Here is a 24,304-nt window from a genome sequence, read left to right as displayed (position 1 = left end):
TACCCTTGCTTACCAGTGGAGCTGCCACCAGCACCAACACCAACACCAGCACCAGCACCAGCACCAACACCAACACCCCGCCGTCAGCAGCAGCAGCAGCAGCAATGAACCCGAACACTTTCCACGTGTGGCACCGGAACAGAGCACAACGTTGTAATCCTTCCCTCTCCTCCACCCAGCCTGACCCCGGACTCAGGTTCCTGTGTGTGTTGTGTGTGTTGTGTGTGTGTGCGTGTGTTTGGATCTGTGCTGCTAAGGGAGGCAGGAGCCAGGGATGCTGAAGAAGGGTGAGTCAGGCAGAGAAAGTGGAGGCGAGAGGACTTGTCGGCAGCATCTCGGCTGAAGATCGAGCGTGGGCCGCCCGGTCCCCCCATCACCATCACCAACGCCACCGCCCTGCTCTTCTCCACAAAACAGAGTGCATTGAACAACATCATCACCATCACCATCACCACCATCATCATCAGCAACAGCAGCAGCAAGCAAGCAACTTACTCCAGCTTTGTTTACGTGTTGCCATCTTCTGATTGCACCCGTCCCTTCTCTCCCAGAGATGGGGCCGCCTGTCCCGCTGAGCTACTCCAGGGTTGTGTGTCCATCCACGGTGTAAACCAGCATCTGCAGCCCCTTCCTTCCTTCCTACCCATTCTGATGCAGCCGTTGTCGAGAAAGGTGCAGCCAGCTTCCATTGCCACCGTCTTCGTGTTACCATTCGAGTCCCACCATCCACATCGTTGGTAGTGCTGGTCGTGGTTGGTGGTGGTGGTGGTCGTGGGTGGTCTTCCTTGCTCATCATCCCAATTTGGCCTCTTTCACAATTGTTGCCCTGGAAGCCCAACCAGAGGAGAAAACCCCTAATCCGGGAGAGGAGAAGATGAAACATGTTTGAGGGTAAGAGACGGGCGCGGAATTAGAACTTGTGAAGAAGAAATGTGAAGTTTAATACATTTAAACCCACCATGCAATGAATCTCATGTCACTCGTTTAAAATGTTGTAATCACTAATTTTGGGCGTGATCCTATTCTTGAAGTTATTGGATCTTTTTGATCAATTAAAACAAAGTAGCCTTGGGTCCAAAACCAAGAGTCTACAGGTGCTGAAAATCTGGAATAAAAACAGTAAATGGTGGATGTACTCAGCAGGTCGGACTGCAACTGTGGAGAGAGGAACAGAGTTACTGATTCTGTTCAATAACCTTTCATCAGACAGGCTGTGGAGGAAGGAATTGGCAATCGACAGCCTGAAGAAGGGTCTTGACCCAAAACATCACCCATTCCTTCTCTCCCAGAGATGCTGCCTGTCCCACTGAGTTATTCCAGCATTTTGTGTCTATCTTCGACTTAAACCAGCATCTGCAGTTCTTTCCTACACAAGGAATTGAAGATGTTGGTTAATTACCAAAGATAGACATAAAATGCTGGAGTAACTCCGGCAGCATCTCCAGAGGGAAGGAATGGGTGACGTTTCAGGTCGAGACCCTTCTTCAGACAGTTTGAAAAAGGGTCTCGACCCGAAACGTCACCCATCAAACTGGCTGTCGTCACTTTTAAATGTTAAATTCGAAACTCTTTCTGTGGACTTGCTGAGTATTGACAATATTTTTTATTTTTAACGTAGATTTTGAATGGTGCATTTGTGTAACTAACAATTCAATCCTTCATTGTCATCATTGTGGCTGTGACTGCATGGGTTTCTCCTAGTGTTCCAGTTTCCTACCACAGTCCGAAGATGGGCTGATGGGTTAATTACCTACAATGAATTGCTCCAAGGGAATGGATTACTCTGACCTTTAGTTCAGTTTAGTTCATTGTCACGTGTACCCAGGTACAGTTGAACAACTTTTGTTGCATGCTAACCAGTTAGTGGAAAGATAACACATTATTAATCTCTGTGGATTGTTACCTTGTCGTGGTGGAGAAGCTTGTGTGGTCCTGAGATCTTGAGAGTGATGCCGTTTGGAGCGATGCTCTTGGTAGGGCCACCCATGGCGGTAAGGTCGAGGGGGAGGTCCCTGACAAAGAGCAATCCAACCAAGACCTCAATGGTGGAATAGGCGGAGGGCGATGGCTGACCTTAGTGGAGCGTCACAACAGCTGAGAAGACGGATGAAGGCTGCAGCAGAAAAGGGTCTTCGGTCGTCTTGGACTCCATGCCACTGGATCCTGACTCAGATCTGTCAAGGACCGTGGGGTGGCTGTCTGTGCACCAGTCTCCCCACGTTAAACAAAGTCACGCATTGGCGTCCTCCATATAGGGAATAGCACCATGGAGTCACCCATGGTCAGCCATGACCAAAGGGGGCCTAAGAACACATTATTACAATCAAGCCATCCACAGTGTATCTCATGTTGCTTAGTTTAAATGTTGTAAACACTACTTTGGGTGTAATCCTGTTCCTGAAATCTTTGTATCTTTTTAATCCATTAAAACAATGTACTCTATAGATCAGAGGCTGAAGCAGCCTCCTTTGCTGTCATGAGGAAACATGGACAATCCAAACGGGCTTTGGATAGAAATCAAAGTGATGGCATGTGAGATTTATTTTACATTATTAAATATATTGTTTCAAAAATATGGGAAAATAGTTGCAGGGGGAGGCTAACTGATCCTGCAAACCTATCCTGCCCGTTCATGCCATGCCGCTCTCTAAGTCTATGCCTTCAATTCCTTGATCTTTCCAAAGTGTATTTACCATCTCCTTATGTGGCACTAATGCCCTATACTCCACATCCATCAGAGGTAAGCAATTCCAAAGATTTGCCAACCTCTGCAGACAGAGGTTCCCATGCAATTCAGTTTTAAATTATCATCCTCTTACTTGGAACTGTGTTCTCTTGTTCAAGCTCCTCTCTCCAGTAAAAACATTTCAACATCTACATTTTCATTGTCCCTGCTGGATCTTCAATGTTTCAATAAGGTCATCCCTCATTCTGCTATATTACAAAAGTTGATCCAATTTCTGATATAGGCTCCCATCCCAGGAAATGACTTTGTGAATCCCTTTTTGTCTGCCTTCATTGCTAGTATATCGTTCCGTAAATAGGGAGATCAAAACTGTGTACGCTACTCCAGTTGTTGGCCTGGTCAATAACCTGTACAATCTGAAGAAGGGTCTTGACCCGAAACGTAGCCTATTCCTTCGCTCCTGCCTTACCCGCTGAGTTTCTCCAGCTTTTTTTGTCTACCCTGTACAATTGTAACAATACTTGACCATTTCTAAATTCCAACTCATTTCCCACAAAGACCAATGTGCTTTCCGCTTTCCTAATCACCCGTTACATCTGCCTCCTAACATTTTATGACCCATACACAAGAACACTTAGATCTTGTGTAGGAAAGAACTGCAGATGCTGGTTTACACCGAAGATAGATACAAAATATGAGGGTAACTCAGCTGGACAGACTTCATCTCTGGGTAGAAGGAATCGGTGACGATTCGGGTTGAGACCCTTCTTCACACTGAGAGTCAGAGGAGAGGGAGACAGAGATATGGAAGGATAAGGTGTGAAAGCAAAGCATTAAAGGAGATGACCGCTGGGATGAAAAATTAACACCCCAATGGTATGAATATTAACTTCTCCCAACTTCAAGTAACCCTTGGTTTTCCTCTCTCTCCATCCCTCCCCCATCCTAGTTCTCCGACCAGTCTGACTGTCCACCTGACCAAATTTTATCTACGTATGCTTCGTTGTCACCTTTCCCTAGCTAACAATGATCTATTGCACATTTTCCATGATCCCCTTCTCCTTTGATGTCTTGCTTTCACCTCACCCATCCTTATCTCTGTGTCACCTGACTCTCATTCTGAAGAAGGGTCTCGATCCTGAAACGTCACCCAACACGTAGATCTTTCTGTACTATGTTCATCTGCAAACTCCACATTTAGATTATTTTTATCGAAGTGCATGACCTCACACTTTGCCACATTAAGGTCCATCTGTAGTTTTTGCCCACTCACTCAAGCCCTCTGTGTCCTGTTGCTGAATCCAAACATCCGCATTGCAACATACTCTCCACCTTTTTTCAAACCTGGATACCTTGCACTCTACCTTTTGCTCCATGATTCAAATATAAATGGTAAAATGTTTAAGAAGGAACTGCAGATGCTGGAAAATCGAAGGGAGACAAAATGCTGGAGAAACGCAGCAGGTGAGGCAGAATCTATGGAGTGAAGGAAATAGGCAACGTTTCGGGTCCAGACCCTTCTTCAGATTGAGAGCCAAGAATTGATTCTTGGGGCATTCCACTTGTTGCATCCTTCCAGCCTGATAATGAGATGGTTATTTTAAGTTTGTCTTCTACTTAATACTAGAATCCTCATAAGCAGCACAACTTTATGAATATATACAAAGATCTGATGACTTTCTGGTGACATGCTACTTTAAATGTCATATTTCAATTATCAAGCTTGGACTTGTATCTGAGATAATTTACTATGCATTCACTAACTGTGACACCATAACACTATTCTGCACTGGTATTTTTCTCTTTATGCTTGCTGTTGACTTGTGTGTAACTTGATTGCGCTTGTGCATTGTATGATTTGCAAGATAGCATGCAAACAACGTTTTTCGTGCTATTTTCATACATATGGCCATAATTAACCGATACCAATGTGTTTTCAAAGAACATAAGAAATAGAAACTGGAGCAGGAGTAAGCAAATAGACCACTCACACCTGTTCTGCCATTCAACAAAATCGTGGTTGATCCACACTTGTCCTCAATGCCACCTCTTTCTACTCCACCCTTTGACTGATTCTGAGGATGGCAGAACAGTCTTACAAGAAGAGGTTGGATGCACTAGATTTATATTTACTCTGCTTTATGTGAAACTTCCAAAATTGGAGAAAGCAGGAACGGGGTATTGATTCTGGATGATCAGCCATGATCATATTGAATGGTGGTGCTGGCTCGAAGGGCCGAATGGCCTGCTCCTGTACCTATTTTATATGTTTCTATGTCTCAGGCTAAAACACTGGATATGGGGAGGATGTTTCCCTGGGCTGTGGTGTTTAGAATGAGGGATGACAGACCAAATTACAAAGAAAAGCATGTCGGACTATGACGAGAAGACTCTTTTTCACTTGGAGAGTGGTAACTCTGTGGAATTTTCTACCATTTCTCCTTTCTATTTAAGGTTAGGAGATTTATACATTTCGAGACACAAAAGGCACCAATGTGTATGAAGAGCAAAACTATGGTATTGAGATAGATGATCAGCCATGATTGTGTTGAATGACTCCCTTATAGTTAAAATATGTGTCATATGGTCATGGTGGCGCAGCGGTAGAGTTGCTGCCTTACAGCGAATGCAGCGCCGGAGACCCGGGTTCGATCCCGACTATGGGTGCTGTCTCTACGGAGTTTGTACGTTCTCCCCGTGACCTGCGTGGGTTTTCTCCGAACGGTTTCCTCCCACATTCCAAAGACGTACAGGTTTCTAGATTAATTGGCTTGGTAAATGTAAAAATTGTCCCTAGTGCGTGTAGGATAGTGTTAATGTGCGGGGATCACTGGTCGGCGCGGACCCGGTGGGCCAAAGGGCCATTTTTCCACGCTGTATCTCTAAAATTAAAATACTAAAAGTCCTGCTCCTTTTTCTGTTTCTCGTGTTGTTCTCGTCTCCTTCCCATATCCAACATGTTAACCACTGTAGAATTGTTACGTTTCGCTAATATTGCCTCTCATTCTTTTATCCACCAGTGCTCATCGGCCCACTTTTCTTCATGTATAAACCTCCTTCCCTAGAATAGACTGAATGAACCTTTCCTGCAGTGCATGTCATGTAAGTACATCACTCATTAAGTATGGTGACCAAATCTACACAGCATACTTTAGGTGCAGTCTTATGCAAAACAAAATTGCATATGACATATGTAACAAAAAGATACTCATTTGTATTGTTATAGTTTGAAAGAAATGCATTTCCAATGTAGAGTACCAATCAGACAGATGGTAGACACAAAAAGCTGGAGTAACTCAGCAGGTGAGGCAGCATGTCTGGAGAGAAGGAATGGGCGACGTTTCGGGTCGAGACTCTTCTTTACCCGCTGAGTCACAACAGCATTTTGTGTCTACCTTCGATTTAAGCCAGCATCTGCAGTTCTTTCTTACACACCAATCAGACAGATGCTGGCCTGCTGAGTTTCTCCTCCAGAAAGACAAAGGGGTTAATTAAGAGGGGGGGGGGGGGAAGAGCATGAAAGAAAGCTTGCGGGGAATATAAAAACGGGCTGTAAAGCTTCTTTACATATGTAAAAAGGAAAAGATTAGTGAAGACAAATGTAGGTCCCTTACAGTCAAGAGACAGGTGAATTTATATTGGGAAACAAGGAAATGGCAGACCAGTTAGACAAGTACTTTGGTTCAGTCTTCACTAAGGAAGACTCAAAACAATCTCCCAGAAATACCAGGGGACCGAGGATCTAGTTGGAGGAGGGAACTGAAGGGAATCCACAATAGTCAGGAAATGGCGTTGGGTAAACTGTTGAGACTGAAGGCAAATAAATCCCCAGGGCCTGATAGTCTGCATCCCAGAGTACTCAAGGAGGTGGCCCTTGAAATCGTGGATGCATTGGTGATCATTTTCCAATGTTCTATGGACTAGATCAGTTCCTGTGGACTGGAGGGTAGCCAATGTAACCCCACTTTTTAAGAAAGGAGGGAGAGGGAAAACGGGGCATTATAGACCAGTTAGCCTGACGTCGGTAGTGGGGAAGATGCTTGAGTCGATTATTAAAGATGTAATAGCAGCGCATTTGGAAAGCAGTGACAGGATCGGTCAAAGTCAGCATGTATTTATGAAGGGGAAATCATGCTTGACTAATCTTCTGGATTTTTTTAAAGGATTTAACAAGTAAATGGATGAGGGAGAGTCAGTGGATGTGGTGTATCTGAACTTTCAATAAGCCTTTGACAAGATCCCACACAGTGTGCAAAATTAGAGCACATGGTATTGGACAGGCTCGATGCAGGAAAAATGTTCCAGATGTTGGGGAAGTCCAGAACCAGGGGTCACAGTTTATGAATAAGGGTAGGACCATTTAGGACTGTGATGAGGAAAAACGTTTTCACCCAGAGAATTGTGTATCTGTGGAATTCTCTGTCACAGAAGTCAGTGGAGGCCACTTCACTGGATGTTTTCAAGAGAGTTAGAATTAAGTCAGGGCTAAAGGAATCAATGGATATGGGGAAAAAGCAGGAATGGGGTATTAATTTTAGATGATCAGTCATGATCATATTGAATGGCAGTGCTGGTTCGAAGGGCCGAATGGCCTATTCCTGCACCTATTTTCTATGTTTCTCTTTTCGGTTTTTATTTCAGATCTCTGGCAAATGCAGTTATTTTTAAATGTTCAATTGTAGAAGCTGTGAATTCCTTGGAAATCATAAATCAACTTAAAAACAAAGGGGGCAGCCAACTGGGATAAATTCATGGAATGTGCTCTTGTGGCCCACCTTGTCCATTGTCAATTGTGCTGCCAATTTACTCTAATCCCATTTGCTTGCATTGGACTCGTATCCCTCTTCTCCTTTCCTATCTAAGTATCCTTAAAACATGAACAGTACAGCACAGGAAATGGCCCTTTGGCCCATAGTGCCTGTGCCAAACATGATGCCAAGTTAATCTCCTCAGCCTACATGTTATCCATATCCCTTCCTGCCTTTTTCAATGGTTTGTACTCCATCGATCCTGACTACAGGTGCTGTCTGTATGGAGTTTGTATGTTCTCCCCGTGACCATGTGGCTTTTCTCCGAGATCTTCGGTTTCCCCCCCACACTCCAAAGATGTATAGGTTTGTAGGCTAATTGGCTTGGTATGAGTGTATAAATGTAGAATTGTTCCTAGTGTGTGTAGGATAGTGTTATTGTGCGGAATCGTGGTCGGAGTGGACATGGTGGGTCAAATAGCCTGTTTCCGTGCTGTATCTCTAAACTAAACTAAAGCAAAATCCTGTGGATGATACTGTTTTGCATTTTAGATGCTGAATAGATTAGAAGCAAGAATGTCATTGTCCTATCTGGGACACATGACAATAAACTCTCTTGACTTGAATATGGATGTAATAGAATAACAGGATAGACCAACAGCATTCACAGTAAAACCGTCATAAGATCATTTTCTGGACTGTTATTTCTATTAATACACTCAAAACACTTGTAAGTGGTTCTTTTCAAGTTGTTGGACATAAGTATAATAAATAGGTACGTTTAAAGGGAGCATGGCAACTAAGGCTCATGGCCAGTGGGAAGGTCATGCCAGGAGCTAGGCCTCAGTGAGTAGGAAGGGGTCTGGCACTATACTCTGGCATAAACAAGCACCTAAAAACATATGTTAGGTTTAATAAAGCAATAATGTGCTCACAAATATGTCTTAATGAATTGTGTATGCAAGGTTATTTAATTAGCAAACATTTTATGTGATGGAAGTGGACAAATAATGTTCAATATTTTTATGTGAATATCTTGCAACAAAAACATTGCAAACGGATTCATACTAAGCCACAAATACCTTTCTATTTGATGTGTTTGATTCCTAATGCTATACAAATAAAATCGCCTTCCAATTGGTTCTATATCTTTGCGTGCCTCTTGTGAAGTGGTTTATTTTCCTGTTCTAGGTTTGCTGAAGGATGGCAGCTGAATCCCTCGGAAGCCACAGCTGCCACCTTTTACAGCAGCTTCATGAACAGCGAATCCAGGGCTTTCTCTGTGACTGCATGCTGGTGGTGAAGGGTGTCTGCTTTAAGGCCCATAAGAATGTGCTAGCAGCATTTAGCCAGTACTTCCGGTAGGTATGAACAACTTGTACTTCTTATTTTAAACATATGTGCAGAAGGCATGAATGATTGATTGAAATATGCAGCATGGAAACAGGAACGTTGGCCCGCGGAGTCCATGCCGACCATCGATTACCTGCTCATACTAGTTCTATGTTATTGCACTTTCTCATCCACTCCCCACACACTAGGGGCAATTAACCTACAAACCCACACGTCTTTGCATTATTTTTATATAAGCCTGCCTTTGACTATGTTTATATTGTGTCTTCCACGCTCCTGAGCATCACATTGTCACCAATGAATAAATTTGGATAACATGTTTACATGTCTCACATTTTCAACTGATGCGAGTAATGTTTTTCATAAACAAGAGGACATGGGTTGAAAGGTGAAAAGAAAGAGATTTAAAGGAGTTCTGAGGGGCAAGTTATTATTGTTTTCATACTACAAGTGGTTGATATCACAATATTAATTTAACTTATTTAACAATCGGTTAACTTGTCAAACAATACACTGATTTTACAACACCATGCATGTTTCAAACTTTCCAAGGCTTGGTATTTGGTAGACACGGGACCTTTCCTCTTACCTGCCTTTCGTTTAGAAACCAGAAAGTAATCTTCCCTAACCTCTGGATGGTCACCAAGGATCTTCATTTGGCCATGATTTTAAGTCACTCTCGTCTTACCCTGGTTGCACTGCACTGGATTGAGATCACTAGAACTAGTGTGTATTGAGACACCTCATTGGATCTTGGAACTGTCTCAGTCTATGCTTTATTCAACAACTCTGTGAACAACAAAAGTACTGTAGGAACTGATTTCTCTGTTTTCCCCCTTATCAGCCAAATGGCGACACAGAAACAGTTTATTTGGCCCACTGCATTAATACTGGCCTTTAATCATAATCATAATCGTCATTTATTAGCCAAGTATGCTTTGCAACATACGAGGAATTCGATTTGCCATACAGTCATACCAAAAAAGCAACAAGACACACAACTACATAAAGATTTGACATAAACATCCACCACAGCGGCTCCTCCACATACCCCTCTGTGATGGAAGGCAATAAAGTCTTATCTTCTTTCCTCCTTTTCTCCTGCAGTCAGGGCAGACGAACCATCCGCAGTCAGGGCGATTGAAGCTCCCGCAGCCAGCGATCGAAGCTCCCACATCAGGGCGATCGTAGCTCCCATGATCGGGGCGGTCGAAGCTCCCACGGCTTGGAGCTCCCGAAGCCAGTCCCTAACCAGGGACCGCAAGCTCCACGTTGTTAAAGTCCGCAGGCTCTCGTGGTTGGAGCTCCGAGGTCGATCCCTGACAAAGGGATCGCCAGCTCCAAGATGTTAAGTCCGCAGTGCGGACGGAGATACGACACGTGAAAAGTCGCATCTCTGTCGAGGAAAGAGATAAAAAAAGTTTCCCCCACCCCACTTTATGGCCATCTACACTGATCCCATCTGCCTGCATTAGGACCTCATCCTTCTGTGCTTTGCCATTTTCTCTGTCTAAATGCTACGTAAACATGCTAATTGGATCTGATTCCATCACTCCCAGTGGCAGTGTATTTCCGATATCAACCACTCTTTGTATAATAAAATAACTACTTGCCCCCTGAACTCCCTTCAATCTCCTTCTTTTCATCTTTCAACCTGTGACCTCTTGTTTTTGAAAGCAGTGCCATGGGAAGAAGATTTTACCTTCTCTCATCTATGTCTCCCATACTTTTATACACTTCCATCTGGTCATACCTCAGTCTCCTTCGATCCAGAGATATCAAGCCCAGCTGATCCAATGTCTTCCCATAACCAAAGTCGTTCAATCGAGGCAACAACCTGATGAATCTCCTCTGCCCGCTGGCCAGTGCAATCATATCTTTCCAAACGTGTGGCCACCAAAACGCCACATAATACTTCCTAGTATTTCAAGGCTGAACCGAAGATTTGCATAGATATAGCATAATGTCCCATCTTTAAAGGCAAGCATCTATATGCCATTTTCTCCCCACTGTTGATCCATATCGCCACTTTCATGGAATATGAACTTAGATGCCATGGACATTCTGTTCATCAATGTTCCTTGGTGCCCTACCATGTACAAGTCTGCCTCTATTGGATTTCTCAACATGCATCACTTTGCACACGGGGATTAATGGTCTACCCAATTTTCTATCTGAATGAACTGGAAGTTTCAGATAACCTTCTTCGTAATCCACTATACCTGCAATTTTTGTGTCATCTGCAAATGTTCTAATAATAATAATTCACATTAAATCTGTCCATAGAACGCAGAACAGTATAGCACAGGAATGGGCCGTTTGGCCCATAATGTTTGTGCCGAACATGACACCAAGTTAAACTGATCACATCTGCCTATACATGATCCGTATCCCTCAATTCCCTGTACTTCCATGTGCCTGTCTAAAAGCCCCTTAAACACCACTATTGTATCTGCCTCTACCACCACCCTTGTCAATGTGTGCCAGGCCCCCATCAGTCTCTGTGTAAACAAAAAACTTGCCCCGCACATCTCCATTAAACCTTCACCCCTCATTCCTGCCATGGGAAAAAAGTTCTGACTATCTACCTTATCTGTGCCTCTCATTTTGTATACTTCTATCAAGTCTCTTCTGAAAATCCGACATTCCAAAGAAAACAAAGCATGTTACCCAACCTATCCCTGTAGCTGAAACTCCAATCCAGGCAGCAATCTGGGAAACCCCCTCTGCACCCACTCCAAAGATTCCACATGTTTCCTTCAAAAGGGTGACCAGAGCTGCACGCAGTACCCCAAATGCGGCCTAACCAGCTCCTTTAGAGCTGCATCATGACATACTGAGTCTTGTATTCATTGCCCCTAGCAATGAAGGCAGGCATGCCATACACCTTCTTTACCACCCTATCTACTTGTGCTGCCACCTTCACTGAGTTATGAACTTGGACACCAAGATCCCTCTGCACATCAATGCTGTTAAGTGTCTCGCCATTAACTGTATACCCCCCTCCCCCCTCCCCCCCACCCCCGAGTTAGATGGTTAATTTGCAACTCTTCAACCAAGTTAATTTGCGACGTCAATCCTTTTGTCCCCCTCCTTCTGCCTTTTCATCTCCAGCTTTTTCTAACCATTTGCCTATCAAAAACCTCTCATCTCTATCAACCTGCACGGCTTTCTCCAGTACCTCCTCTCTGCCATCTATCTTACCCTCTCTGTCCGTCCCCCCCACACACACAAACAGTGTGAAGAGAGGTTCCGTCCCAAATCGTCACCTTTCCATGTTCTCTGGAGATGCTGCCTATGTTTCCTGACGCACTGAGTTACTCCAGCACTTTGTATCTCCTATTGTAAAACAGTGATCAGCAGTTCTTTATTTCTAATAGTATTAGCTTTTCTCCATTCTTCTGGTGTCTCTGCAGTGGCAACAGAGCATGCACAGATCTCTGTCACACTTTGGCCTCCCATGACATCTAACATTGCCACCTTCATAGAACTGAATATGAATATGAATATCTAGACTACCAATGTATCCCTCCCTGAACTCATCCTCTACATCTTTCTTCTTAGTTAAAACAGATGAGAAATATACATCTAGGACCATGTCCACACACTCCCTGAGCTGCACACAATACTCCAAATACACCCTAACCAAAGTCTTATAGAGCTGCATCATGACATACTTATTTTTGTATTCAATGCCTCTAGCAATGAAGGCAAGCTTACTTTTTTATTTTAATTTTATTTAATTTTATTTTAAAAAGCACCTTTTTTTACCACCCTATCGCTTACAGATCTTTTCCTGCAACCACTGGGTTCTGAACCAACCTGCACAACCCTAATCCCATCTTGGCAGAATGCAACAGACCAACCTTGTACAGGTTCACCACCGATTTTCCAGCAATTGATCCTCATAATCCGAACAAAATCATGAGAGTGCACTTGAAATCCCCTTCAGAGGTCCCCCTGAAAATGTGGCACTTAGGCCGAGTAAGGTGGCCAATCTCCACCTCCGCGCCGATCAGCGAGTCGAAACTATCCCTCTGCGATCGGTTCTCTAGAACTCTGGCAGATCCTTTACTCATAGCCAACTTCTGTGGTCAATCGGCGGGTTGAATTTGCCGCCTGCGGCCGGGGCTCTGGGACTTTGTCTGGTCGTAGCCAGCAGATCCGTTCCCATAGCTGACCTCGGCCGATCGGTGGGTCGAATTTGCTGCCTCCTCCGGCCAGGGCTAATACAGAGAAATACAGAGAAGTGTGAGGTGTTGCATTTTGGGACGTCAAACCAGGGCAGGACCTACACAGTAAATGGTAGGCCTCTGGGGAGTGTTGTAGAGCAGAGGGATCTAGGAGTACAAGTGCATGGTTCCTTGAAGATCGAATCGCAGGTAGATAAGGTGGTCAAAAAGGCTTTTGGCACTTTGGCCTTCATCAGTCAGAGCATTGATACAATGATACAATACAATGATACAATTTATTTGTTATCATTTGAACCTCATTGAGGTTCAAACAAAATTTGTTTTCTGCAGTCATACACACAAGAAAAGAACCAAGACACAACACAATTTACACAAACATCCATCACAGTGAATCTCCTCCTCACTGTGATGGAAGGCAAAGTCTTGAGTATAGAAGTTGGGAGGTCATGTTGCAGTTATATAAGACGTAGGTGAGACTGTATTTAGAATATTGTGTTCAGTTCTGGGCATCATGTTATAGGAAAGATATTGTCAAGCTTGAAAGATTTCAGAAAAGATTTATGAATATGTTTCCAGGACTAGAGGGTGTGAGCTATAGGGAAAGGTTGAATAGGCTGGGTCTCTATTCCATGGAGCGTAGGAGGATGAGGGGAGATCTTATAGAAGTGTACAAAATCATGAGAGGAATAGATCGGGTAGATGCACAGAGTCTTTTCCCAGGGTAGGAGAATCGAGGACCAGAGGACATAGGTTCAAGGTGAAGGAGAAAAGATTTAATAGAAATCCGAGGGGTAACTTTTTCACACAGAGATGTATGGCACAAGCTGCTAGAGGAGGTAGTTGAGGCTGGGACTATCCCATTGTTTAAGAAACAGTTAGACAGGTACATGGATAGGACAGGTTTGGAGGGTTACGGACCAAGCGCAGGCAAGTGGGACTAGTGTAGCTGGGACATGTTCGACGGTGTGGGCAAGTTGGGCCGAAGGGCCTGTTTCCACACTGTATCACTCTATGACTCTAAGAGCTCCAGCCTGGCCGGAGACGACAGATCGTTTCCCTTAGCCGACTTTGCAGATATAATATCAGTCCTTCGATGGTGACTTCACTGAGCCGTTCCTGGACCGTTGGACTCCTCTGGGAGTCCATAATCTTTGTTGGTCTGGCAAGACGGATAATCCACAAAGGATCTGGAATTAAAAGTGCCAGAAAATCAGTGGTGGACCTGCACTACCGTGGACTTATTTTCTAATTTTGCATTAATGCTTTGTATTTTGGACAATCTTTTTCTCTTCATTGTCTTGTAGAATTTGTGTACTTTGTATGTTTTTATGTGTTTATTTGAGTTATCTGTGATGCTGCTGCATGCAATGTTTTAATTACCGGTACGTCGCCATACTTGTGCATATGACAGTAAAGGCATCTTGACAACATAGATTATTCTTTTGGTTCTGAAGGGAATCCACCCTTCCTGCTTACATACGTATGGAATGACTTGGAAATCGACTTAATCTTGAAACTTACGGAATAGTGAAAGGCTTGGACAGAGTGGATGTGGAGAGGATGTTTCCACTAGTGGGAGAGTCTAGGACTGGAGACTCTGGAGAGGGTCCAGAGGAGATTTACAAGAATGATCCCAGCAATGAGTGGGTTAACATATGATGAGCGTTGGTCGGCACTGGGCCTGTACTTGCTGGAGTTTAGAAGAATGAGGGGGGAGCTCATTGAAACGTACAGAATAGTGTAAGGCTTGGATAGAGTGGACTTGGAGAGGATGTTTCCACTAGTGGTAAAGTCTAGGACTAAAGGCCATTGGCTTAGAATTAAAGGACGTTCTTTTAGGAAGGAGATGAGGAGGAATTTATTTTGTCAGAGGGTGGTGAATCTGTGGAATTCTTTGCCACAGAGGGCTGTGAAGGCTGTCAGTGGATATATTTAAGGCAGAGATAGATAGATTCTTAATTAGTACTTGTGTCAGAGGTTATGGGGAGAAAGCAGGAGAATAGAGTTAAGAGGGAGATATATATCAGCCATGATTGAATGGCAGAGTATTGATGGGCCGAATGGCCTAATTCTACACCTATCACTATGACCTAATGATCTTACTTTCCATAAACATTTCATGGTCTCTTTTTGTCCTCCTAATTTATTTTTGAAGTACTTTCCTACTTAATTGCAACTGCCTGTGCCTACCATATACATTAGTTTATATCCTGATCAATCCCTAACTTGTGGCCCAACCTATCCCTTTCTAATACCGCCTTGAAACTTACAGAATTGTGATCATCATATCCAAGGTGATTCCCATCTGATATTTTTGTCAGCAGGCCTAACAAACCCACTACTGGAGATATTATTATTAACATTCACTCTTGCCTCAGTCAATTTTTAGGCCTCTCTCCTCCTGAGGAGATCTCTTCTTTAGCTCCTTGGCTCTTCTTTCAGCCTGTGTACATTCCTTTCTGGATAGTGTCATTGAGTTGCATTTTCAATGATGCTGGTCTATCGCCACCATATCTTGATTATTCCACCTGCTCTTGTGGAGAGAGCTGCTTGTCTCATTCTCAGTCATGCATGGCTCACTCTTCCATGTAGATCGTGAACTTTCATTTTCCAAGGGTGAATCTGAGCTTCAGATATTATCAGTGAATCAGGGTTTATGAGAGCTTCAATCTGTGACTGGATGATGTCATAAGGGCATAAGTGATAGGAGCAGAATTAGACCATTTGGTCCATCAAGTCTACTCCGCCATTCAATCATGGCTGATCTATCACTCCCTCCTAACCCCATTCTCCTGCCTTCTCCCCATAACTCCCGACACCCTGCAAATGCTTTCTGCCTCTCAAACCTACCTGACTAGTGAGTGGGCCTGTTGCACCCAAGTCAAGAATCAAGTCAAGTTCATTGTCTTAGGCACAGTATGGTGAGGTACACCAGCATCATGGCACATAGACTCAACGCACTCAAATATAAACTCCATGTAATACATATATTACACACATATTCTATAAAATGGTGAAAAGAAGAAGACTAGATAAATCAGATATTACGGAAAAATACAAGTAGAAAATAAGGAGATAGTAGTGTAAGAGATGCAGGTCCGTAGAGTAGTTGCTGGGTAGGTTTGGTGTTGTGTGGGTCAGTTCAACAACATGATGAGTATCCCTGAACCTGATGGTGTTGTGCTTAAGGATTATCTACCTCATGCCTGATGGTGGCAGCAATAAGAGGGCATAGCCTGGATGGTGGGTTTCTTGATGAAAGACACCACCTTCTTGAGGCAGCACCTCGTGTAGGTACTATAGATGGTGGAGAAAACTGTGCTGAGCTGGGCTGAAATGGACAGGGCTAAATCCACCACTCTCTACAACCTCGTGTATTCCTGTTGGAATTGCAATACCAGGCCATAATGCAACCAGTAAGGCTACATCTGGAGACGTTTGTTAAACTGTTCGGCGACATAAATTAAATTAAAAAATTAAAAATCGAGGTTGTAGTGCACCTTCGGTACACATGATCATAAAAATCATAAACTTAAACCTTTTATGATCAAGTGAACTTTTAAATTGCCTTGCCATAGTGAATTAAGGGCAGAAATGCCTTTAGTTACAGTGAAAATTTAAGATCTAATTTTGTACAAGTACATTTCTCCAGGGTTTTATTGTAATAAATAGTTTTGGGAAACCTGATGAAATATTTTAGCTCAAGTTAATTTGTATTTTATCTATTGCCTTTCAGGGCCCTATTTCAGAATTCTTCAGGCCAGAGTCGTGACGTCTTCCATTTGGACATTAAAAATGTTGGCGGCATTGGGCAGATTCTAGATTTTATGTATACTTCACAACTTGATCTTACCCATGAAAATGTCCAGGCAGTACTAGACATTGCTCAGAGTCTGCAGGTTCCAAATGTGCTCAGTATGTGTTACACTTTTCTCAAGGCTTCAGCCGGTGTTGTCAATGGGACCAGCAACATGTCAACGGCTGGGACCATTTCACTACACGGGCCTCTGACAACCGACACCGAGAGTATGCTGGAGGGCAGCGATGCTACTGAGATAGGCCGTGACTGCTCATTTGGAATACAGAATCATATTCATAAAGCACAGGAATTGGGGCTTTTGTTCAGACCCCTCCCAGATATTTCCCAAACTGAGATGTCGGCCACGTTACAGAACCAAACGCCTGGACCTCCAGATAGAAATGTTTCAGTTTATCCAATGAAGCAAAATGCTCAACAGCCCACCAAGTTGTACAATTGTTATGGTAAAGAGATGTTTAATCAAAAGCTGTCGCATTTTTTAAATAATAATCAAGGGGAACATGGAAGAGAAGAACTTGATGATGGTTTAGGAGCAACAGTAACTGCCAAGGATGTGTCTTCTCTTGATGATTCTGAATGCACTAATGTTGGTCAGGAACCCTCTTCATCAGCCATGTCCATGCACACAGAAGAAAGGTGGCCCTTTGCTCAGAGTGCCGTGAACGTTGAACCTCAACCTATTAGGCAGTTGCCTCTTTTGAAAAAGACAATCCCTCTGAAGAAGTATGGGTACTTGAGATCCCAGAAGCCGCTTGAATCGGGGCCTGCGCAGCCTAAATTGAATGAAGCAATTGAAATGGTGCAAATGAATGAAGCGGGTGCGAAACAGCCGCCTAAAGAGACTCAGAATCGAGGCAGCGAAGCCGGGGAAAAGGACCAAGAACATCTGAGCCAAGCAGACTCGCCTTTGACTGGGGTCGACCTGGTGCAGGCGGGCTGTGTAACAGCGGCAGACTCGGTAGAAGTTCTTGACCACTCAAATACTCAGTCGCAAATTTGTCAGTCGCAAAAGCAATATTGTTGTGAACTATGTGGGAAAACCTTTAAGCACCCAAGCAATCTCGAATTACACAAACGTTCACATACAGGTATAGTAAGTGTTTGATTTTTTTAAATTGAATTTATCTCCTGAAATTGTTATTTGTATTACTTTACATCATAGCAGGCTTAGTGTTGTGTATGCGAGGTAATCGGAATACCATACAAAATAAATTGCACTAGAGAGAATACCACACTCCAAAGATGTACAGGTTTGTATGTTAATCGGCTTTCTATAATTGTAAATTATCCCCAGTGTATGTAAGATAGTGTAAGTGTGTGGATCACTTTTTGACACACCTTTTGCCTAGTGCGCAGTTTGGTAAAGTTGTTGAAGCATGTTGATGTGACTGCGGAATGTGTAAGAAGATACTGCAGATGCTGGTTTAAACCGAAGATAGACACAAAAATCTAGAGTAACTCAGCGGGACAGGCAGCATCTCTGGAGAAAAGGAATGGGTGATGTTTCGGGCTGAGACCCTTCTTCAGACTGGTTAGGGATAAGGGAAATGAGAGATATAGACGGTGATGTGGAGAGATAAAGAACAACGAAAGACAGATATGCAAAAAAGTAATGGGCCTGTCCCACTTGGGCCGTCACTTACGCGACAGGCCGGTAGTGACTGACGCGCGACTGTCCAGCGAGAGTCGTGCGTGTCATCATGCGTCCGCACAGCTGTCTGGAGCACGAGACGTCATTTGAAGATGCAGGAGTAACTCAGCAGGAGTAACACAAAATGCAGGAGTAACTCAGCAGGACCGGCAGCATCTCTGGAGAGAAGGAATGGATGATGGTTCGGGTCGGCACTCTTCTTCAGTCTGAAAGAAGGGTCTTGACCCGAAACATCACCCATCAGTTACGCGCTAACATTTAGTTCAGGACAAAGTCCTCACTCCTCCACGCCACTCCATGCGCCCGTCCCGCGCTACCCACGTGCTACCCACATGCTAGCAGGTCGCGTAAATGGCGCGCGAAGGACAGCCAAGTGGGACAGGCCCTTAACGATGATAAAGGAAACAGGCCATTGTTAGCTGTTTGTAAGGTGAAACCGAGAAGCTAGTGTGACTTGGGTGGGGGAGGGATAGAGAGAGAGGGAATGCCGGGGCTGCCTAATGTGAGAGAAATCAATATTCATACCGCTGGGCTGTAAGCGGCCCAAGTGAAAATATGAGATGCTGTTCCTCCAATTTGCGATAAGTCTCACTCTGACAATGGAGGAGACCGAGGACAGAAGCGTCTGTGTGGGAATGGGAAGGAGAATTAAAGTGTCCAGCAACTGAGAATGTTCTTGTCCACGGTTGACTCTCTAAATATGAGAATACTCATCAATTATAGCTTTTTTATAAAAATAGACAGCTTCCATTGTAGACCTTGATGGATTTGAAGCTGTGTCATTGCCTTTTGTAATGGAAGTGCTTCTTATACTTCACATCATTAAATTAGCTTGGTGGTCCGCACCTCCTTTAGTCTGGACAAAATTATGAGAGACACTAGAAATAACCCCCTAGAAGTCCCCCTGAATATATGGCACCTAGGCTGGGATGAGTATAGGTTCTTTATTGTCATTATAACATGTAAACATGTACAACGAAATTAAAAATGCCATCCAGTCAGTGCACCATTCACACATTATCTAAAAGCTAACGATACGTAAAAGAGAAATATCTGAAATAAACAACTAAAATAAATAACATGAAAAAACCAAGCATAAACACACAACCATACATTCTTCTGTCGATTGCACAATCCCTTTGGTATGTAGCGCACCTGCGCTCATTTGGTGGCTATATTAAGTGTAGTTATTGCTGTGGGATAAAAACTGTTTTTGAGTCTGTTTGTCCTTGTCCTCATTGATCTGTACCGTCTGCCTGACGGCAACAGTTCAAACAGGGAGTGTCCGGGGTGGGAAATGTCCTTTATAATGTTCTGGGATTTCTTGAGACAGTGGGAACTGTGTAGGTCCTCCAAGGTGAGGAGAGGGCAGCCGACAATCTTCTGGGCGTTGTCAATGAGGAGGTCGATCTCGACCTCATCGGTGCACCGAACGATGGGATGAATTTTCCCCCTGTGGCCAGGGCTCTGGAACTGTGGCCCAGCCAGAGCCGGCAGATCCGCCTCCCTAGCTGACTTCCGAGGCCGACTTTGCAGGCCAGTATCCTGGCTCCCGTGCGGCCGAGGTGGACCTTTCCGGTACTGTTGGACTGCTCTCAGCGAGTGTGACCTCTGTTGGTGCAGCAAATGATGCAGCATTTGACGGGGCTGGACTTTAGAAGGATGGGAGGGGGACCTCATTGAAACTTACTAGCGAAAGACCTGGATAGAGTGGATGTGGCGAGGATGTTTCCACTTGTGAGAGAGTCTAGGACCAGAGGTCATAGCCTCAGAATTAAAGGACGTTCCTTTTGGAAGGTGATGCGGAGGAATTTATTTAGTCAGAGGGTGGTAAATCTGTAGAAATCTTTGCCACAGAACGCGTGGAGGCCGTCAATTGATATTTTTAAGGCTGAAATAGTTAGGTTCTAGCTTAGTACGGTGTCAAGGGTTATGGGGAGAAGGCAGGAGAATGGGGTTAGGAGGGAGAGATATACCAGCAGTGATTTATTGTGTGGGGATCGGTGGTAGGTGCGGACTTGGTGGGCCGAAGGACCTGTTTCCGCCCTGCATCTTTAATCTAAATAAAACTGGCCTTTATTAGTCAGGCATTGAATATTGAAATATGTTATACTCCCTAGATATGGTCTTAGATTGTCCAGTAGGTCCTCATTACTGAACTGCTCCATCCCAGGCTATATCTCGGTGAATCTCTTTGGCACCTTCCCCAGCACTATCACATTCTTCCTGTAGCATGGTGAACAGAACTGCACGCATAACTCCATCTCTGGACTGACCAAAGTTTTATAAATTGGGAGCATAACATACTTCAATATTCAATGCCCGAATTATACAAGCCAGTTTCGTTTAAAATTAGAGATGCAGCGCGGAAACAGGTCCTTCGCCCCACCGAGTCAACTTACCACCGATACCCACACATTTAGCAGTATCTTACACTAGAACAATTTCTACATATATACAGGCCAATTAATCTGCAAACCTGTACGTCTTTGGAGTGTGGGAGGAAACCGAAGATCTCAGAGAAAACTCATGCGGTCACGGGGAGAACGTACAAACTCCGTACAGACAGCACCCGTAGTCGGGATGGAACCCGGTTCTCCGGCCCTGCAAGCGCTGTAAGGCAGCAACTCTACCGCTGCACCACCGTGTCAGTATCCCATATGCCTTTCTAATTACATTATTTACCTGTGTTGCCACCTGCAGTGATATACGGACATGGGATCCAAAGTTCCTGTGGTCCTCAATACTGCCTGAGAAACCTACTATTCGTGGTATATATGTCCTAGCCTCATTTGTGCTCCCAATATCCATTACCTCACGTTTGGATTAAATCCCATTTGACATTTTCAGCCTATTTCGCCAACACATTAATATCTCTGCAGCCGAGGACTACCTCTGTGCTAACAACAAATCCACTCATGTTCATGAGCCCTGCGAACGTGCCGATGTTGTCTCACATTCACATATATTAAACACCAAGAGTCCCAGCACCATTCCTTGCGGGACCCACTAATCGCAGGCATGGAATTGCAAAACTATTTGCAAAGATATTAAAATACAAATAATAGGTGATCAATACATTATCACTCTTCAATATTTTAAAATTATTTTGTCTGGGGAATGCCACAAGAGATTCATCACATTATATCATTTGCAAGGTATATGACCACTATTATTTATAGACTCAATCCCTTACTGTGCACAGAAAGTCATAAAACAAAATATATATATTTTATAAGGCTGCCTGTTACCTGCAGGGAGTGTCAATAGGACAAATGTCATTAGATTAGTACAGTACTGAACATGACAGAAGCCTCCTCGTGGCGATCCCCGGAACCGACGACACGATGCACTAAGTGACACGTCGGGCGACCAATTGTCAACATGTTGGACGACGACAGAAGCCAATAGTCGTCTGACACACGATCGAATGAAGTACTGAACAGACTTTTTGTCACTAATTGGGCCAAAGGGCCTGTTCCAGGCTGTATGACCCAATGACTCTAATTCCTGAAGATGAGATCCATTTAAAAAGGCTAAGCTTTCCCAGAGTCCATACTGGTATATAAGGAAATGTGACTAATGCCCTTTGTTAGTTATTTTGCCTGCCTTACTGATGTAATGTTTCTCATTATATTTAACAGGAGAAAAGCCATTTGAATGCAACATCTGTGGGAAGCACTTTTCACAGGTAAAATAAAAATGCAGCTAAAAAGTAATAAATGCATGTTCTGCTTTTAAAAAAAAAGATGTTTATTGATTCCAAATGTTTTGTACCTTACCTTGTGATATTTGAATGTTGTAAATTCAGATTTATAGAGTCATGCAGCACTGAAACAGGCCCTTCGGCCCAGCTTGCCCATGCCGACCATGGCGTCCCGTGTTTGGCCCATATCTCTCTAAACCTTTCCTATCCATGCTCCTGTCCAAATGTCTTTTAAATGTTGTTATAGTTTCTGCCTCAACTACCTCCTCCAGTAGTTCATTCCATATACCTACCACCCTTTGTGTGGGATAAGTGGCTTCATGGAAAGAAGCAGAGGGTGATGGTGGGAGATTTTTTTTCAGATTAAAGGCATGTGACTAGTGGTGTGCCTCAAGGATTTGTGCTTGGCCCATTGCTGTTTGTGGTTTATATCAATGGTTTGAATGAGAGTGTGCAAGGCATTAACAGTAAGTTTGCAGATTACACTAAAATGGATGGTATTGTAGATCGCAAAGTTGGTTATCAAAGGTTACAGCGGGATCTTGATCAGTTGAGCAAATGGGCAGAATGGTTAATGAAGCATTGTCCAAGGGTAATTGTCAGATTTTCCAAAACTTGGCAGGGGGCATAGGTGCCTTTGGTAGTGTAACATTGTCCAAGGGTGTTGAGATATCAGGTGGACAGAACAGGCAGCACGGTGGTGCAATGGTAGAGTTGCTGCATTGCAGCTCTTGCATTGCCAGAGACCCGGGTTTGATCCCGACTACGGCTGGTGTCTGCACCTTCTCCCCGTGACCGTGTGGGTTTCCTCAGATTTTCGGTTGCCTCCCACACTCCAAAGATGTACAGGTTTGTAGGTCAATTGGCCAGGTATAAATGTAAATTGTCCCTAGTGTGTGTAGGATAGTGTAAGTATGTGGTGATCGTTGGTCGGTGCGGACTCGGTGGGCTGAAGGGCCTGATTCAGCACTGTATCTCTAAACTAATCTACAATGTTTCTCTAGTCTGAAGAAGGGTCTCGACCCGAAACGTCACCCATTCCTTCTCTCCAGAAATGCTGCCTGTTCTGTTGAGTTACTCCAGTTTGTTACATCTATCTTCTCTAAACTACGATATGTCGATAACATTTTGGTAGCACACTCTTGAGGTTGGTCTTGTTGAAGTCTCGGGCTATAATGAACAAGGTATCGGCGAAAACCTTGTATCAAGAAAACAATGTTTCTGTCTTATAAAACATGCTTAATTATTTCTGGCAGGTCTTGGTAGAATATCATCTTTAAAAATCACACAAGATGTGAATATGAGGCATTTTATTGCTTAGAGCAAAGGGCCACAACATAATTTATTTGTATTCGATAAGGACGCAGATGCCTTGCTCATTATCACACTTAGTGCATCGGAATTCTAACAACATAATTCATTTGCAGTAGGTAACTTGGGGAGGGATATGGTCAGATGAAAGTCCTTTTTACAAAGAGCTATGGGAATATGGAACTCTCTGCCAGAGGAATGATTGAGACAGATATAACAGAAGCATGCAAGGGGAGGCTGGGCAAGCATGGGAGAAAAAAGGGAATGGTGTAGATAAGAAAAAAGAGTGCGAGGCTGGAATGGAGCTTAAACACTGGAATTAATTTTGTGAGTGGAACTACTTATTTCCCTGTGATGTTATTAAATGTACTCCTTCTTGACTAACCTAAGTTAACCTAACCATGAGGTTAATTCCCTGGATGGCGGGTGTGTCATATGTTGATAGAATGGAGCGACTGGGCTTGTATACACTGGAATTTAGGATGAGAGGGAATCTTATTGAAACATATAAGATTATTAAGGGATTGGACACGCTAGAGGCAGGAAACATGTTGCCGATATTGGGGGAGTCCAGAACAAGAGACCACAATTTAAGAATAAGGGGTAGGTCATTTAGAACAGAGATGAGGAAAAAAAATTTCACCCAGAGAGTTGTGAGTCTGTGGGATTCTCTGCCTCAGAAGGCAGTGGAGGCCAATTCACTGGATACTTTCGAGAGAGAGTTAGAGCTCTTAAAGATAGCAGAGTCAAGGGATATGGGGAGAAGGCAGGAATGGGGTACTGGTTGTGGATGATCAGCCAAGACCAATGAATGGTTGTGCTGGCTCTAAGGGCTG

General features: G+C 43.8%; 2 protein-coding genes across 5 annotated transcripts in view; one reads left to right on the top strand and one right to left on the bottom strand.

The window, feature by feature from the left end:
- The window catches only part of lyar (Ly1 antibody reactive), a 30,885-nt gene extending 30,744 nt beyond the window's left edge, over nt 1–141 (bottom strand). The window contains 1 exon segment of the mRNA XM_033038562.1: nt 14–141. The gene's annotated coding sequence lies outside the window, so the exon portion shown is untranslated.
- A 420-nt stretch (nt 142–561) lies between these two features.
- Nucleotides 562–24,304, top strand: part of zbtb49 (zinc finger and BTB domain containing 49) — a 43,260-nt gene continuing 19,517 nt past the window's right edge. The window contains exons 1-6 of one of the 4 annotated variants that reach the window (XM_033019356.1): nt 562–891; nt 2,446–2,532; nt 5,707–5,788; nt 8,626–8,795; nt 16,717–17,888; nt 22,096–22,142. In XM_033019356.1, the coding sequence (XP_032875247.1) occupies nt 8,638–8,795; nt 16,717–17,888; nt 22,096–22,142 (1,377 nt within the window). In that variant the 5' untranslated portion in view covers nt 562–891; nt 2,446–2,532; nt 5,707–5,788; nt 8,626–8,637. Of the gene's footprint in view, nt 892–2,445; nt 2,533–5,706; nt 5,789–8,625; nt 8,800–16,716; nt 17,889–22,095; nt 22,143–24,304 lie in introns of all 4 variants that reach the window. The other 3 variants (XM_033019377.1, XM_033019363.1, XM_033019372.1) reach the window with 3 other exon arrangements.

This window comes from Amblyraja radiata, chromosome 1 (assembly GCF_010909765.2).
Source record: "Amblyraja radiata isolate CabotCenter1 chromosome 1, sAmbRad1.1.pri, whole genome shotgun sequence".
NCBI lineage: Eukaryota > Metazoa > Chordata > Chondrichthyes > Rajiformes > Rajidae > Amblyraja > Amblyraja radiata.
Note: the sequence above shows the minus strand (reverse complement) of the source record. Positions and strands in the feature narration are given on the sequence as shown.